Source organism: Neopelma chrysocephalum, unplaced genomic scaffold (genome assembly GCF_003984885.1).
Source record: "Neopelma chrysocephalum unplaced genomic scaffold, ASM398488v2 Primary Assembly neopelma1_45, whole genome shotgun sequence".
In the NCBI taxonomy this organism is placed as follows: domain Eukaryota; kingdom Metazoa; phylum Chordata; class Aves; order Passeriformes; family Pipridae; genus Neopelma; species Neopelma chrysocephalum.
The window spans coordinates 17,843,779-17,859,836 of record NW_020897704.1 but is presented as its reverse complement, the minus strand read 5'-3'; the positions used below and the strand labels follow the sequence as shown (position 1 = coordinate 17,859,836).

Genomic DNA, 16,058 nt, shown 5'->3' with positions numbered 1-16,058 from the left:
AAATCCAGACTTCTCCATACAACCTCCTCACCCCAGCCAACCAAGAGAAAGACATCAACCTGTGGAAGTCAAACTCTCAAACCCCAGCAGGTGAGCCTCCTGGTGCCTGTGCAGTTTGAGGCAAGAAGCCAAGTCCAAATGCTGCTTTTCCTCCCAGCTCAGTTCAGAGCTGGGGATGAACTCACAGGAGTGAGAGCAAAGGTCCTGCCAAGGCAATTGGGAATGTGGCTTCATCACATCACAGCCTGCAGGTCAAGGCACTTGATGCAAGGACCAGGAGCAGAGAGAATGCAGTGTGTCCTCATTGCAACCTGGAGTCAGTTTTCCTCCAGCCTATTCTGATTCTGTAAAAGGTGGAGGCCAGAGGCTGAACATGGTCCTTCTCTTGGCAGGGCTCTTCCTCTATCACATGAACTTTTCACAGGATAGCAAAAAAACCACAAACAAACAACAACCAAACAAACAACAACAAAAACAAACAAAAAAACCCCCCAAAACCAAAACCAACGAACAAAAAACCCCAAAACAAAACCCCAAAACAAACCCAGGTGACTTGGTTAGTTATTACTTTTCCTCTCCTCCTCCCCTTCCTTCTGCCAGGGTGGTGATTCAAAGAAGAGGGAGTTTGGACCTGAAGGCTGGTGAGACCTTGCAGCTCTCCCCCTGCAGTGACCCAAATCAGTGACATGGTACTGCCAGGAAACCAAACCCAGGAAACAAAAAAGGAGACAGATGGCTGTGGGTTGGTTTTACACAGAAAACCAAGTGCTGGAGACTGAGATTAATTTCTAGCCATGAATTTCCACTAGTGGGGCACGTGCTTTGGAAACCTGGGATTGCAGAACCTCTGCTGGCTGGGAACAGAAACGTTTTAAGACTTACCAGGTCGATCCCTCACACAGGAGGTCACATTTACATGAACTGATGGAGAATCCTTTGGACTCCAGCTCTTGCTCTCACATCCCATGAGGAAGTGCTTGCAGATCCTGCTCTCCCAGGGACGTGGTCCTGCTCTCATGAGTGTGTGGCTTTGCTCAGGAGACAAGACACCCTGCTGGATCTGGCTCTGCCCAGAGTGATCAGACTCCTTGGATCAGACTCCTTGGCATTGCTAGGAAGCAGCAGAGCAGGCCTAGCACACAGTCAAGGGAATCTTACCTAAGCTTAGTCCTCCCCAGGCTCTGTTGTCATAGGACAGAGTGAGGTAACGTCTCTCATGAGGTGGGACAACTGCTGAGTTTAGATGATATCCAAGGTCTTTGATGGGTTTGTTTTTCTGAAAGAGGGAATTCAAGCCTAAATCCATTGGCAGAGATGCAGATTTTTAAAAATGAAGCTGAAGTTCTTCCTTTCCTTCTCTCTCCCAGCTGTAGTAAGAGAAATTCAGAGTCTGGAAGCTATGGGAATCTGAAGGACACCTGTAGCTCTTCTCTGTGGTCACAGCTACCTCCACAGCCAACTCAGCTGCACCAGTAACACCAGACACTGAAGTCTCTCCATGAATCCTGTGCCATGAGCCATATGGGATAGGCCAAGTCCTCACAAAAAATCCCAAAGAGAGCCCCAGCTAGGCTGTGAGCCAGAGCTCAGTAAAGTCAGCAGACGGGTCTCCAACTCACAGGAAATCATTCACTTGGATCCATGCCCTCCCCAAGAGCTGGATTAGTGCCAGGGTTATATAAAGGTTTGGGAAGAGATGCAGGAACCAGGATACTCAAAGTCATCCACTAAGCAGGGCTGGGAGTCTGTCCTAAAATCTCCCCACTAATCAGACTTCTTGGTGTTCAAACCAGAGGATATGTCTGTCTCCAGGTGGGAAGCACAGCCCAGACACCTCATCCCATCACCAAGGGTTCAGGATCAATGCAGTAACCCTGCTTGAACCTCACCTTGTTTAGAAGGCATACAAACAGCACAAGAAAACCTGCAGCCAGAGGAAGAAGCACCAAACAGGGCAGAAGGAGCCATGAGTACTTGTCAGTGAAGACTTTGGTGCTGTTTTGGCACTTTTTTGGGTGTAAAGGGGAATCAAAAAGAGCTGAGGATCGAAGTTTTGCACTGGGGTGTTCGATGACACACCCACCACCACTTTCTGAGCAGCAGAAATAACACAACACAGCCCCCAAGTGCAGTTTGGTTCTGATTTATTCTGTATTTCAAAAAATAGATTCTGAAAACAAAAGGATCTTTCAGAAAGCAAGAAAAAACATTGTCAAAGGTGAGAGGATCATCTCAGTGCACATCTCTCCACCCTGCCACCACTGCGCCACAGGGAGCATCCAACCACCTCCTCAACCTGGCAGCAGCAAAAGGCACCTTTTCCCAGTCCCACCAGTCTCAAAGGAGGACTCCCTCACTTCACACAGCCTTGGATCAGTAGTGCAAGGTCCAAGGGAGGCTGGTTCGTTGGCCCAGTATCTCCCAACCCCATCAGACACATATTTCACTTGTGCCAGCGCTGCTCGGTCAGGTATGATGCCATGTTTGAGGAACTCTACCAGCAATCATATTCCTGCCCACAAATCCCATTTTTCTATATGAGTCATTGCTGCTTTCCCTTTATGTAGTTCCTCACACCATTGATTCTGCTGGTACCAACATCTCCATCTTTATCAGCTCTACTAACAACTTCCCATGTCAGGTTTCTGTGAAACTCTTCTTTTTTTTTTTTTTTTTGCATAGAAAAGGAAGTTGGGAACGCTGGAAATTCTTGCATAAAATCTCATGTTAGTATAGCATCTTTCCAAAGGTGTGTCATGTGGGAAACATTTAAGAAACAAGAAAGAAAACATCAAGAAAATCAAGGTGTTCTTTCAAGACCTTAACTCTTCGATTTTCTAAGATATCCACAGCAAATCTGGTTTTTTAGATTAGGTTCTCTTTGCTGTCCAACCTCAGGACAATTATTCTGTATTAGCATAGAATAATTTTGCAATGCAGCATTTGGCTGAATTACCACTACAGAGGCCAACAAAGCACATGGAATTCTGGCTGCCCAGGCAGGGTCTCAGCTCATTCTCAGGCACTTGTTTTCCATCCTACTCTTCAGAGGGTCTTCTACAGGTTAATTCTTTCCCCCTGCACAAGCCGTGCTCGGAAGTTCCAGATATCCTTCAAAACAAAAATGAGACAAAGCAAAAGCCCTGAGGGTCAGCAAAAACAGTGACCAAGATTTCAGTTTACAGAGATGGAAATAGAGGATTACTTAGTCCTTAGCATCTTGTGAAGGTGAAATAAGAGCTGGGCACTCCTCTGGGAGAAAGTTCCAACTCTGGTTAAAAAAAAAAAGCTTAAAGCTACACGAAAGCACAGACTCTTCCCTGAGGCTTGTATGAGCAGAACCTCTTTGCCACTCAGGAGGAGGAGAGACTCACCATGTATCCCTCTGGATCTCACAGTGTCCCTAATTAACCCCAGGAACTAAAAGCCAAGCACGCTGTGATTTTACAGACCTGTAAGACCAGGCTTGCAAAGCACAGCTGGGCACCTCACCATAACCAGGCACACGGGGGAAAAATAAGCAGAACAAAAACCCCAAAGGCGAAAAAGAAAGCCCTAGATACTGTAAAATATGTAGATTTTAAAAGAAAATTGCTGCCTATTACATCTAGACTTTACTGTTTCGACACCGGCTGTGCACATCAGGGAACTGCTGTGGATTAAGAAATACAGAACACTTTCACCCCAGTAACAAGGTTTATTTTTCTTTCAGTGGTTGGATCCCTGAAGAATTTAGATTTGCTTTCTGTTTTACTCAATGGTTTCAGTTATTCAGTGAGAATCCATTAGTCCCATATTTTATTTTTCTTTGAGGCAGATGTGTATCACTGCTGACAAACCTTGTGTAGCCTCAAGTCTAAACAACTGATGTGGGACTATAATTAACAAAAAAAAAAAATCAGTCTGTTACTGCAGTCAGATGTGGCTATTTGTTTTAAAAGGAAAATCCACACAACATTGGGTGGGGAAACTCTAAGAACTGTGGACATACAAACTGGGCAAGCACTGAATTTATTGCACCTTCTTATACTTGTAAATTCAGGGCAAATGACCACATCTTTTTATTCACATTGTGCAGTCTGAGTAGAATAGCAAAGAGCTCTGGTTCAGACAGACTCCCCATAATAAAGCATGAACCAGGAGATGCAGTGAAGGGCAAAGCTGGCAGCGACTTCACCCTAATCCTGTCCCGATGGGACGAAATTGTTGGACCTGATGATCATACAGGTCTTTTCCAACATTAATTCTATGATTCTATGAAGTCTAGACCCTCTCAAATGCTGTAAAAAGTGTGTGTAAGCAGCCTCAGAGCTGAGCCATCATGACAGCAGGGGCTGAGGATCCTCCTTGCTTGTGCTACAACAAAATGCTGATCTAATCTCCACCAACCCAGCCACCCTGGAAAGGATCCAGGTGTGCTCAAAAAACCCATTTTGACAAGCAGAGCGGGAGGAGGAACTTCCAGAGCTCAAGGGATGTGAAAGAGCTGCCAGAGAACAAGGCCATTTCTCCACCACAGCAAGAAGCAGCATTATGAGGAAAAAGGCCCCCAAAAAACACACAAGTCATCTTCTGAAAATCAGGTCTTTTATCCTGCCAAACACCTCTGCTTGGCACAGCCTGATCTGCCAAACTGGGCATAGGAAAGAGCACATATCTGCCACACAAGAGCTGGAAAGAGAACTGGCCTGGTTCATAATAAAGGGCACTGAGCCAAGTCTTACCTTGAGCTCCACGGAAGTCGCGTTGTATTTCTTGCGGACCATTTCTTCCAGTTCCTTCTCCAGGTGCTCCTGAGTCGTGTTCTTGACATCAATGTAGTAGCATTCTGAGCTGGCAAAGTGACAGCTTATGCTCTGTGGGAGGAAATGGGGCATCACTCACTGTCACATGGATTACAAATGACTGCTGGATCCCAGATTGTGAACACCTCATTCCTTCCTTACAGATCATGCCAGCAAATTCCTTCCTCCTTTCAGAGCCCTCCTTCTCTCCTGGGAGCGTTCCCTTGGAGAAATACTCTTGCTTGCTGACATGCTCTTATTCCTTCCCTTCTCTCCCAAACAGTCTCCCAGCATAAGCTGTAGTACCTGATCTCAAAACATCAGCAACTAGAGCAGGAATGGGGAAGGTCAGGGCTGGAGCAGACCCGTGTGTTCAGTTCTTACATCCTGCACCCAGACAGTCACAACAACCCACTTACTTTGAAATCACCAATAAGCTGCTACTGGGGCTGAAAGAACAGGCTATGTGGTAGGTAAAACAAAATAAAAAGAGAGCACTCTGTGTTGGAGTGCCTGGGTGAATCCCTCTGAGACAGAGTGAGGCCTCAAAGGAGGGCACTTTAGCCTGTTTCAGTTAAATAATCGTGATAAAAAAATATGATGTGTAATCAAATTGTTAATAGAAAAATGGGTGGTGTTACCATATAAATAAATATTATTTATTGGATGATGGGGGCTCCTGTTATTCAGAGGTGAAATACCAATAAGGCAGGGGAAGAAAGAGAAGCTCCAGATATTTGGGACTGCTCAAAGGGACCTATTAGTGAAGCAAGTACAGCTAGCCAGACTTCCAACATAGATTCAATATCTAGTTTTTACTTCTGCTTTGTTTTTTCTCAAGCAGCTGCACAGCATGCTCTGCTTCCAGAAGACACAGATGTTTAAAAATAAAAATTAAAAATTTTATAAAAGAGTGTGCAAAAGTATATTAGAAAGATAAAAACTCATTAAAACATTCATTCACATATTCATGAGCTTGTGAAGGCGGGAGATAGTTTGGTCAGTTTTTTTTTTAAATCAGGAATATAAAAACCTGTATCAAGAGATGATTTCCTACCTTTCGGAAACCTGATGTCTTGTTTATCCCAGAGCCATGAATGAGCAGGGGATGGAAGAACACTGTGTCTCCCTTCTCCATGACAAGGTGAACCTTGGGAGTCTTCTCATCCTCGTCAAGCAGCCCATGGAAAAGTTTGTTGGTTTTACCCTAGGAAAAAATGGCTGAATTGAAATCACTCGGTTAAAATTAGTGTTGGTTCGCAACACGAGGGGCAGCAGGGACAGCTATGGATCTGCTTTCCCCTGGGCAAACTAAAAGCCTGCCTATTTGCCCACTAGTCTTTCTACTTCAAGCCTGAGGTATGAAAAAATAATACTTTTTGTATCTTCTGCAGCTGGATTTGGACAATTAAGATTTCTCAGCTGGAGAGAATACAGAAGAGCACCGGGGAATCCCACAAGTGTGGCCTGACGCCACAGTTGGGGTCCAGCTTTCTGCTCCCTGTATAAACATCACCAACTCCAGGTCAGGTCAGGAGACATCTATTCTTAAGAGGAAGATACCACTTGATATTTAGTTGCATCCAGCTGCTTACTATCCAATTTCTTCTCTTTGGGACAGTGCATGTGCTACCAGGCAGGAACAAATCCACAGGAGGAGACAGAGACTTGGCAGGGGCAGTGGAAAACAGTGGCACATGTTTATGCTGTTATGCCATGGCATGCTGGGCATTTTCTAGGTGAAGGTGGGAACAGAGGCAAGCAAATCTACCCAGGTCACATGGAGTGAGGCCAACCAAGCAACTCTCTCCCGAAAGAACATCAGTATTTGCATAAACAGAAAAAAAAAAAAAAAAATCACTGAAAACCTCAGCTTTGACCTGCAAGCCCTGTCCCCACAGTGAGCTCTTCCCAGCCCTTTCCAAGCCCTCTGTGACACTCTACCTCCCACTTGGGATAGCCATGAGGCTTCAGGGTGGTCTTGTGTGTCCCGGGCTGCACGACCAGGCAGCCGTTGTCCTGGTCGGCCCGTTCCATGGCGGTCCAGGCGCACACGATGCGGGACGCGGGACGGAATGGGAAATAGTGCAGGTCCTGATGCATGGGGTGGAGAAAAGTCTGTTTGTCTGCAACACAGGTTCAAAACCTTCAACCTCAACAAATGTGACACAGCCTTTCCCTTCCTGTCTCACCACTGTAACACATCCTAAGGAGCTGCTGCTGGAGACACTTGGAGACACTTGGTGTCCTCAGTGTCTGCTCCAGCCCACCATGGCCTTGGAAGACAAGCAGGGGAGCTTCGGCCCCACCCCAAAATGGACCACAGTGGCGGCTTTTGAGTCAGCAATGGCACAGGGACACAGTGCAAGCCAGGAGGTTGTTTGGCTGTGACCCCACAGATGGCTCCTTTTGCTGGCCTTCACCACTACCAACCCCCCGCTGCGTTTTCACCACTCATTTTGGCTGCCCTCCACTTTTGTGAACTTTAGCCAGCACTATGTTGCACAAACCTCCCCAGTACAAAGACTTTCAAACAGCCATCTGCAGGCACTGGATGTTGCAAGCAGAATCAACCCTGCCTGTGCTGCACCTAGTATATGTTTATTTAGCCTTCTCTTTAGAAAAGGAAGAAAATCTCAATTTATGGACTGCAGCCTCCCCAGACAGTCTACCCAGCACTATTAGCCCTCGCCCTGGGGGCTTTCTTCCACGAGGTCTAAACAAAAATAAATATTTTTGAAGCTTTGTTTGTTATTTCTTTTCCCTCATGGAAATGGAAACATATCATCCACACCAAAAGAGCCTTTTACATATGATTTATACACTTACTTTGTCATTAATTCTGCTCCTTAAATAGATGCAGTTAGGGTATTTCTGCCTGCCTAGTTTGCCATATTACTTAGACTTTGCACAGCCTCAAAAACTCTCATGAGTTTTCTCGTGTTATCTCATTAAGCCCAGGTAACAAGCTATTACCAAAATAGCCTTGTAAATTTTCAAAGTTATTTCATTTTAATTTGTCCCTTTTTTTTTTCCAAACAGCTTTTCTAAAACACTAAGTTCAATTTTGGCCAGACAGACAGCACATGCACAATAGCTTATCTATTTTCCTCTTATCCAACTTTTCCTTACCAGAATCTGGAAGTTTATTTATCAGCATGGTGTGCATTGCCATGATATTTGGCCCTGTGAAGCACTCAACGTATTTGAGGACCTACAGAGAAGAAAACATTAGGGAAAAAAATGTCAGAAACATGAAAACCAAGAGAAAAGGTGGCTGAGGAAGCACTGGGAGCTGGATGATTGGCTAAGGACTAGGGTACAGGAGGAGATTGGGATGAAGGACAGGAGGCAGGATCTGGTATGGCACACAAACAGGGATAGTGGGAAGAGACCAAGACAGAAGATGGTGCAGTTGGAAGAGGTGGGGGAAAAAAAAGCTTTTTCACATAGGCATTAAAGCACAGATACATTCACACAGGCTCTTCCACCACCACCACCTTTCTGATGGGTTTTAACTCTGTTTTACCTCTGGAAGAGTGCAGTATCTGAACAGCTCTTCATCTTCCTGGAAGTCCTGCACTTTATTAACCACTTTTTCAGACTGACCAAACTGGGATCTCAGGGACTCGTCTTTCATAATCATAGCTCCTGGTGGATTCACCTCTCTTTTACAGATCCTCACGAATTCCCTCCTGCAAAGCAGAAGGAATGCCCATGTTGGGAGAATCCAGCTGCCTCCATCTTCCCAGAGCTCCCTTGGGATGCTGCTGCACACAGGCCCCTCCCAACTCCTCAGCAAGTGCCCCGTACCTGAAGCGCTCGATGTCTTCATCAGAAACGAGCTTCTTGATGAGCAGATACCCATTGTCTTCATAGAACTGCCTCTGCTGTGTGGTGAGGAGATCATTGTCCAGGGTGTAGCTGAGACACAGAGGAGAAACACATTAAAATATAGTTAAACAAAGGAGATACCCTTGCAAAGTGAAAGGCTGCGCAGTTTCTATTAATCAACAGGGATAAAGAATTGAGTTCTGAAAATGTCTGTCTCTACAAAGGAAAACAGATCTTACCAAAACCCCCCTGAATGAGGAACAACACTGACTTGGGCAGAAGTAGGAACGCTTATCTGGGATGGAAGTTAAGGAATACATAATCAAACGAAATAGTGCAGAACATCATCCATGCACAGGAGTTCTGGATCCTACAATGCTGTTCATCTTAAAGGAAGGTACTGTCCTGGACATTCAGTTCATGTTCTTGTTTATTTTGCTTCTAAAATAATAATAATAAAAATCTATAATTAAAAAAAAATTTAAAATAATAAAAACATTGGGGGTGAACCTGGGATTTCACATTCACATGTGGTGGTGCAAACCCTCACCTTCTCTACAATTGCTACAGAGATCTGGTCCCTCCCAAGCTTGACAGGAATAACAGGAAGAGAGGAGAGTTATGGGCTTGTCCTCCACCTCAATTAATTTCAACAGGTTGAAATAAACACAGCTGTGTTCTCCTAGGCAGAGAGACATTCTCATCAACAGGGCAATTAAAAGCCACTTGTTAAAGAAGTCTTACAAGAGCTTTGTGTACAGTAATGAATTGTCATCCAGGGGTAAGGACAAAAAAAGAGCATTTTTATGCAGATTTCCTGGTCTGCACATGCATCTCTGCTTCTGGTTTTTATGTAAGCCACTGACTTTCCTCTACTGCTCACCACTGCCTTACAAATGTGCCATAAAACCATGAATGCTTCAGGAACAAGAAATAGGTTTTCTCACAACAGTTGTGTTTATGGTCCCCACACCAGGAAGCTTAAACATTATCTGGTCAAGAGTCACTTACAGTAGGAGAAGAAACAACACACATGCAAAAATGTGTGGCAAAAATGATGAGCCAGAGGGAGGAAGAGATGCTGAGAACTGGATGGAAGAGAGAGGGAAGGAAGAAGACATGGGGAGACCAGGTGGAAACGACCACAGCAGGTCCCAGAGCAAGGGATTCCCCAACTGAGGGCACTAGTGCTCCACACACCACATTTCAGGGCCAACTTCAGTGAAAATGGGACTCTTGAGCATTCAGGGTTCTAAATGTCCACAGACAGTTGATGGAGACACAGGCACTGGCTGAGCCCCAGTTGTGGTGACCTCCTCAACACCTCCACTGTCCAGAACTGGGGGACAGCAGACAAGTCCACCAAGTGCTGGGCTCCCTTTGACACCTTCCTCCCAGGCTTTCCACTGCCTCTTCCTCTCACTGGTTTTGCTCTTGACACCTTGCAATGCTCAGAGAACAAGTTTGGGTTGCTTGGACAACTGAAACCAAGAGGCACAGCTGGGAAGGAGCTGCCAGCTCCAGCAGCTCATTTTCATAAAGGCACATTTAATTTTCCCCTTTTCCCCTCACACAATCCTTTTGGGAATAACACATTCACAGGCACATTATCCAGCTGTGCAGGCAATGTAATAACCTGAAGCCACTCAGAAGCAAATAAACACTTTTGTAGACACTAAAGCACAGGCACAGCAAGGCTTAACATCCCCAGAAGCTTTCCCAAAGCACCTCCCCGCAGCCCCCCAAGAGGTGCTGCAGACTCCTGCATATCCAAGAGTAGCACAATACACCTGTGCAGTTTTCTCAGAAACCATCTCACAGGCCCCTGGTGAGATGGCCCAGGCCTGACAGCCCCAGCTGTGCCAGAAGCATCAGAAGAAGTCAAACACCCAAATCACTCCAGAGGTTCAGCTGCTTTTCGAATCTCCCGTTCTCCTGCATTTTGAGGAAACCTTCACTTCTACAGCTGGTGTGCTGATTTTTCACTGGTGTCCCAAACCAGGCAGCACTCAAGCTGAATTCACAGCTGCAGGAACGGAGGTCTTCCACAGGCACTTGGAATGTGGGTTTTTCTCAGCTGCCTTCCTTTAAGGAGGTAAGTGCTGGTGTTACTGGTGCATTACTCCCCTCTCGCTCCTACACCAAAGCTCCAAAGAAAAATCTGCCACATTTCACCTTCCTCTCCTTTCTGAGGCCATCTGAAGGCAGAGTTTTTCCAATGATATGCAGAAACAACCCATCTTCCAATATACCTATACAACCAACACTCCAACCTCCAATATACTAAACCCTAAAAGCAACTACAGAAGGAAACTGGGCGTGTACAAAATGGTATTAAACTCTCTAATCTGCAGCCCTAAGTGTAAACAGAGAAGATCAGGATCCTGGGAAGGTCAGAGCCTGTGCTGTGGTGGCAGAAGGCAGCAAACCTCAGGTGCAGGGCTCACTCAGCACAGAGGGGTGGGCACACACACTACCCCCCAGCAGGGCAGCACAGAGACCCCACGGGCTTTGGGAGGTTTGGACATTTTGTGTCTCTGGTGGTGAAATTGCTATCAAGACAGTTCTCCTTTTGTTAAAGGAGAGGCATTTTCTGTGAGGAAAAGTGACTGTCCTACCCAAATCACCCAAGCCAGAGATTAAAACAAAACCAGTGCACTGATGTACCATGTATCAAATAAATCTATTCTTATTACATTCCATCATTTACTTTATCCATACACCTTTCTTGCTCCAGCCCAGATTAGTCCTATTTTTGTCCAAAGCTCTTTGCATCAAGACTTGGATTTAAAAACAGCTTGTGCAGCACCTCTTCTTACTTCCTCTCTCTTTACAATCAGGGTGTTTTTCCTAGCATTTATTTCTAATTTTGTGTTCCTGCTTGCACCTTTGTGTTATGGCAGTCTGAGTCAACAACTATCCATCTGTCTTCATATTTTTAATATATATTTGAAGGCTCCTACTTCCTGCTTGATCACATCCTTCTCTCCTATTTATTACAATTCAGAGGTAACTTGTCAGTGTTCAGGTCTCACTGCGAAACAGCAGCATTTTTTTTTTTTAAAAAGCAAGATTTATGGCAGCAACTTTAAAAATACTCTCAGCAAGCAGTCTTTATTTAACTTTTGGAACCCTGAGACAGACCAACGTGAAATCTCCTCCCTGCCCTGGTTCCCTTCGTCTGATGTGTCACAAAGCTGGCAGCCTCCAACATTTCCACCTCAGATCCCACTGGCAAAACAAACCTTGATGTTTTTTCCTGCTGCTGCTCTACCAGTCAAGTCTGTACCAGCTTTCAACAAAGCCTGAGACTTGCTGTGCAACTTATAAGTCACACAGGGTTTATCTCCCCCAAAACCCTTGAATGTCCAGGAGGGGAACTCGCTGCAGGGTGCTGGGGGGCTGTACTGGGCGGTGCCCAGAGGACACGGATTATCAGATGCACATCCCGACGGGCCGCAGGGCTGGAGCTCAGGGAGGAAGCACAGGCAGCAGGAGGTTTTTGGGGTGGGACGGGTGCAGACCCCAAAATCCCAGCCGGGGCTGCCAGGACAAGGGCAGCGCACAGGGCAGGGCCCCCGGCACGTCTCCACCCCATAACCGGGACACAGGGCAGGGACTCGGCCTGGGTGTCCTTCCCAGGCCGGTGTCCGCTGTCCCTGCAGGACAAACCAGGGACCCTTCCCGAGCCCACGCCAGAAAGGATACGGGAGCGGGGGCCGCCCCCAGCCGCGGGCAGAGATGCCGTAGGACGGTGTCCAGGCGGGCCGCCGAGCGCTTCCCGAGCTGCTCCATGGTGCCCGCAGCATTCCCGGCCCGACCGACCTCTCGGGGCGGGGCGGGGTGGGATCCTGACCCCGATCCCGATCCCGGGCCGCATGCGCTGGGCAGGGCCGTGCATGCTCAGAGCCCGCATCCCGCCGGGAGCCGGGGGAAGGCCGAGCCTGGGATGGGAAGGGCTTGTGCAGGCCGGGGAGGGCACTGGGGGGAGCCCGGCTCCTGCTGTTGCGCGTCCGTGATTTTCACGTTCTGTGCCGGCTGTAAGGGTTTCGTCAGCCCTGTGCGGCTCTCTGAGGCCGGCATGGGTCGATTCCTTATCTCCTGTCCCTAAGGAGGCTTGCCTCGACCCTCCGTGCATCTGCCGTCTGTGGCCCCGGTGGCACTGACGGGGATCTGCGATGCCCGCGATGCATCAAACTCGCGCCCAGGGAGGTTCTGCTTCCCCCCCCCCCCCGGGGGGCTGTGCTGGGTGGCCCTTCTGACCACCCTTCTTTGCTGCTTTTTGGGGCTTTTGAGTAAGAAAAGAGAGGGGAAGGAGCAAAAAGGTGTTGCAATGCAGCACCTGGGAAGGTGGGAGAGGAGGGGAAAAAAGCCCAGGGGAGAAAACCTGGCATAGGGAGAGAGTGGAGAAGCATTAAAAATGGCAGCTGCAAATAGAGGTGGCAAAAAAAAAAAAATCAGCTGTAGAGACTTGGTATTCCTCTGAGGCTGCAATATGTTTAAAAGTGACATATTCAGTATACCCTGTCCTAAGCACACTCTCATCTGCCTTAATAAGCACTGTGAGTGCATCAACAAAGTTGTATCATTTCCCACAGACTGACACATTGAGAATATTAAGGGACTGAAAACAGACCCATCACTAAGACCTGCAGCACAGTTCAGAAGGTTATTTTCATTGTCTTTTTATGTGTCCCTGATCCCACAGCACTGTGGAGCTTCACCATTCCTGCAAAATGGACTTCAGCCCCCCCATGTCACAGTTTGTGACACCAGTGTTGCAGTCAGCTCATTCTTCAAGCCCCACGCCATGAGCAGATGCTGCTGGAAGGTGGGGTATCTCCTACTGGAATTTGCTGTGCTTCATCTTTCCCCTGTCCCGGGGCCAAGGAGATTCATCTCTGACCAGGATGGAGCAGAGAGGTGGGGATAGACATTAAGAGTTCTGGGGAGGGTCAAGGTGGGAGGAAGGCAGTATGCTGCCTGTTCCAGGTCCAGCCTTGCAAGGTGCTCTTCCAGCTACTCTTCCAGGAGATGGAGAAGTTGGGGATCTGGATAAGAAAGCCAGGAAAGAGAGAGGAATGGTAAATTGAGGGCAGCAAACCCAGTAACAAAAACACTGTCATAATATAAACTGCATTGCGCTGTGAGGACTGGAAGGAAATTGCACCAAGAATTTGCATTATTTTGCTAACCCAGCATTGAAAATAGATCTCACACCTGCCCCTCACTCATGAGCAATCCAGGCCCTGCTTCCAGAGAGGCACCATCGTGAGTCCCCTGTAGATCCAGGCGGTCTCATGATCACAGGGTGTGCACCAAAACTGCTTCACAACTCCTTTAGGAAGCTTAACTCCCATTCTGCAACAGGTTTTGCTGGAATCCGAGGTGACCTGTTGATGGATCAAAATGTCAGCTGTCAATACGCTAAGCTTCATGTTAGTGCTGCAGTTAAACAGAAGCCAAGGCATGGATAGGAAGAGCTTCTGAACATAACCTGTGCCCTAAAAGCTGGTTCCCTTGAAAACTCAGTGGGAAAACTCTTGGTGATTTAAGTGAAGATGTACCAGAGCAGGTTTACATACTCCATTTGTGGCATTTGCCCAATCTAGGGTGCATTCCTGTTTGTGGCTCTCATGGTCAGTGGTTCCACATATGCTGTTCATAGAAGTGGGACAAACCAGGTTAGGAACCCAGAAAAAAAAGGTCTCTAAACGATTTTGTGTAATCACAGAGCCAAGAGTACAGGCACTGTGAAGGGACAAGTTGCAACAGCAGTGACAGCACCCAGTCCATCATTGCCAAGGAAACCAGACCTTTGACTCCTGAGCTGTAGGAAAACTCTTACTCATAGGTAAACAGAAAGTTAATAAAAGTGCCTCAAATCAAACTCAAGTGAGGGGGAACAGGAAAAAAAACCAACACAACAAAAACAAAACAAAAAACAAAACAAAAATAAAAACAAAACAAAAAACCAAACAAACAAAAAACCAACAAAAACCCAAACGAAAACAAACAAACAAAAAACCAAACAAAAAAACCCCAGAGTAATAATTTTATTAATGAAGTCCTAATTATAACGGCACTGAAAGGCTTATGTATAACTCAGATATATGCTGCAATTGCCTTTACAATCCAAACTGAAACAGGAACCTCAATAAATCGTCATCTGTTTCAAAATTTAGGTAAAAGTCCCATCAAAAGGATGAAGCAGAACAATACTACACATGCCTATTCTGGCAGGGACCTGTTTGCAATGTAGGTATTTCTTCCACAGGTGTTTGACAGCATCTTATGCAAAGGTGTCTTTCATACCTGAAAAAAATGAACAAGAAGTAGTGATTTGGCTGTACTGATTTAGGAGTTTGAGAACTAAGATGCTTTTATACATACATAATACATATAAATATATTTATTTATATGCATAAATATATTTATAATCATAGAATATCCTGAGCTGGAAGGGACCCACAAGGACCATCAGTCCAACTCCTGGCTCTGCACAGGACACCCCAAGAATCACACCATGTGCCTGAGAGTGTTGTCCGAAGGCTCCTTGAACTCTGTCAGGCCTGGTGCTGTGACCATTTCCGTGGGGAGCCTGTTCCAGTGCCTGACCACCTTCTGAGTGAAGAACCTTTTTCCTAATGTATGCATTTTTAAAAAGGAGCTTCAAAAAATTAATCTCTCTGTGCGTTGAACACAATTATTCCTTTTTACTTACAGCTTCTCTGGTTATCTTGATAATACCACCAGTAACTCCCACGTCACTGGGCCACCCTGTTGTGTTATATCACACCCCAAAATGATTCAGGACACTTCACCCACACTGGCAGCGAGCAGTGGGTGATTGAGGTGACTGCCCTTTGTTTGTACCCTCCTGCTAATGCAGCCCAGGATCGAACTTTAACACAGCAAAATACTGATCTCAGGCATTGCTGGCACCACTCAGGGCTGCAGCTCTGGGGACCACAGTGACACGGTGGCTGCTTGTGGTGTAGCCACTCACCCTAAGAACAAAAGTGTGTGGACACGTGAAAAATACCACCCTTTGCATCTTAACAGCCCAGAGTGAGTAATTTTCAAACCATCGATAAGCCTCACTTACCATGGTAAGTACAAGCTGAATCTCATGAACACGGGAAAAGAAACAAGGGAGAAATTTTCTTTGTTAAGAAAGCTGATGGTGGCATTAATCACTTTATTAAAATGGATGGCATTTAAGAGAGGCTGTGTCTTTGCAAAGTACTTTTACAGCTATGTCTGTCAGTTTCCTGAATTTTATAGAACATTTTTATACAGCTGGTTTGCATTTGGCTTTTAGTTTTAATGTTTTCTGTTCATTAAATCACGAAACTAATAAAACCTAAACGATTGAGATTTCTCCAGAAGCACATGAACGTTCCTAATGCACAGTGTTATAATTTAATAAGCATCTCA

General features: G+C 46.2%; 1 protein-coding gene across 1 annotated transcript; it reads right to left on the bottom strand.

Annotated features, from left to right (window-relative positions):
• Positions 1 to 2,130: 2,130 nt before the first annotated feature.
• Positions 2,131 to 12,458, bottom strand: PHYH (phytanoyl-CoA 2-hydroxylase). Its single transcript, XM_027679527.1, has 9 exons — positions 12,327 to 12,458; positions 8,858 to 8,913; positions 8,598 to 8,708; positions 8,314 to 8,479; positions 7,917 to 7,998; positions 6,729 to 6,910; positions 5,842 to 5,991; positions 4,725 to 4,856; positions 2,131 to 3,111 (listed from the first exon to the last, which is right to left on the bottom strand). The coding sequence occupies exons 1-9, from the start codon at positions 12,411 to 12,413 to the stop codon at positions 3,058 to 3,060; spliced, it is 1,020 nt and encodes a 339-aa protein (XP_027535328.1). The 5' UTR covers positions 12,414 to 12,458; the 3' UTR covers positions 2,131 to 3,057.
• Positions 12,459 to 16,058: the final 3,600 nt, after the last annotated feature.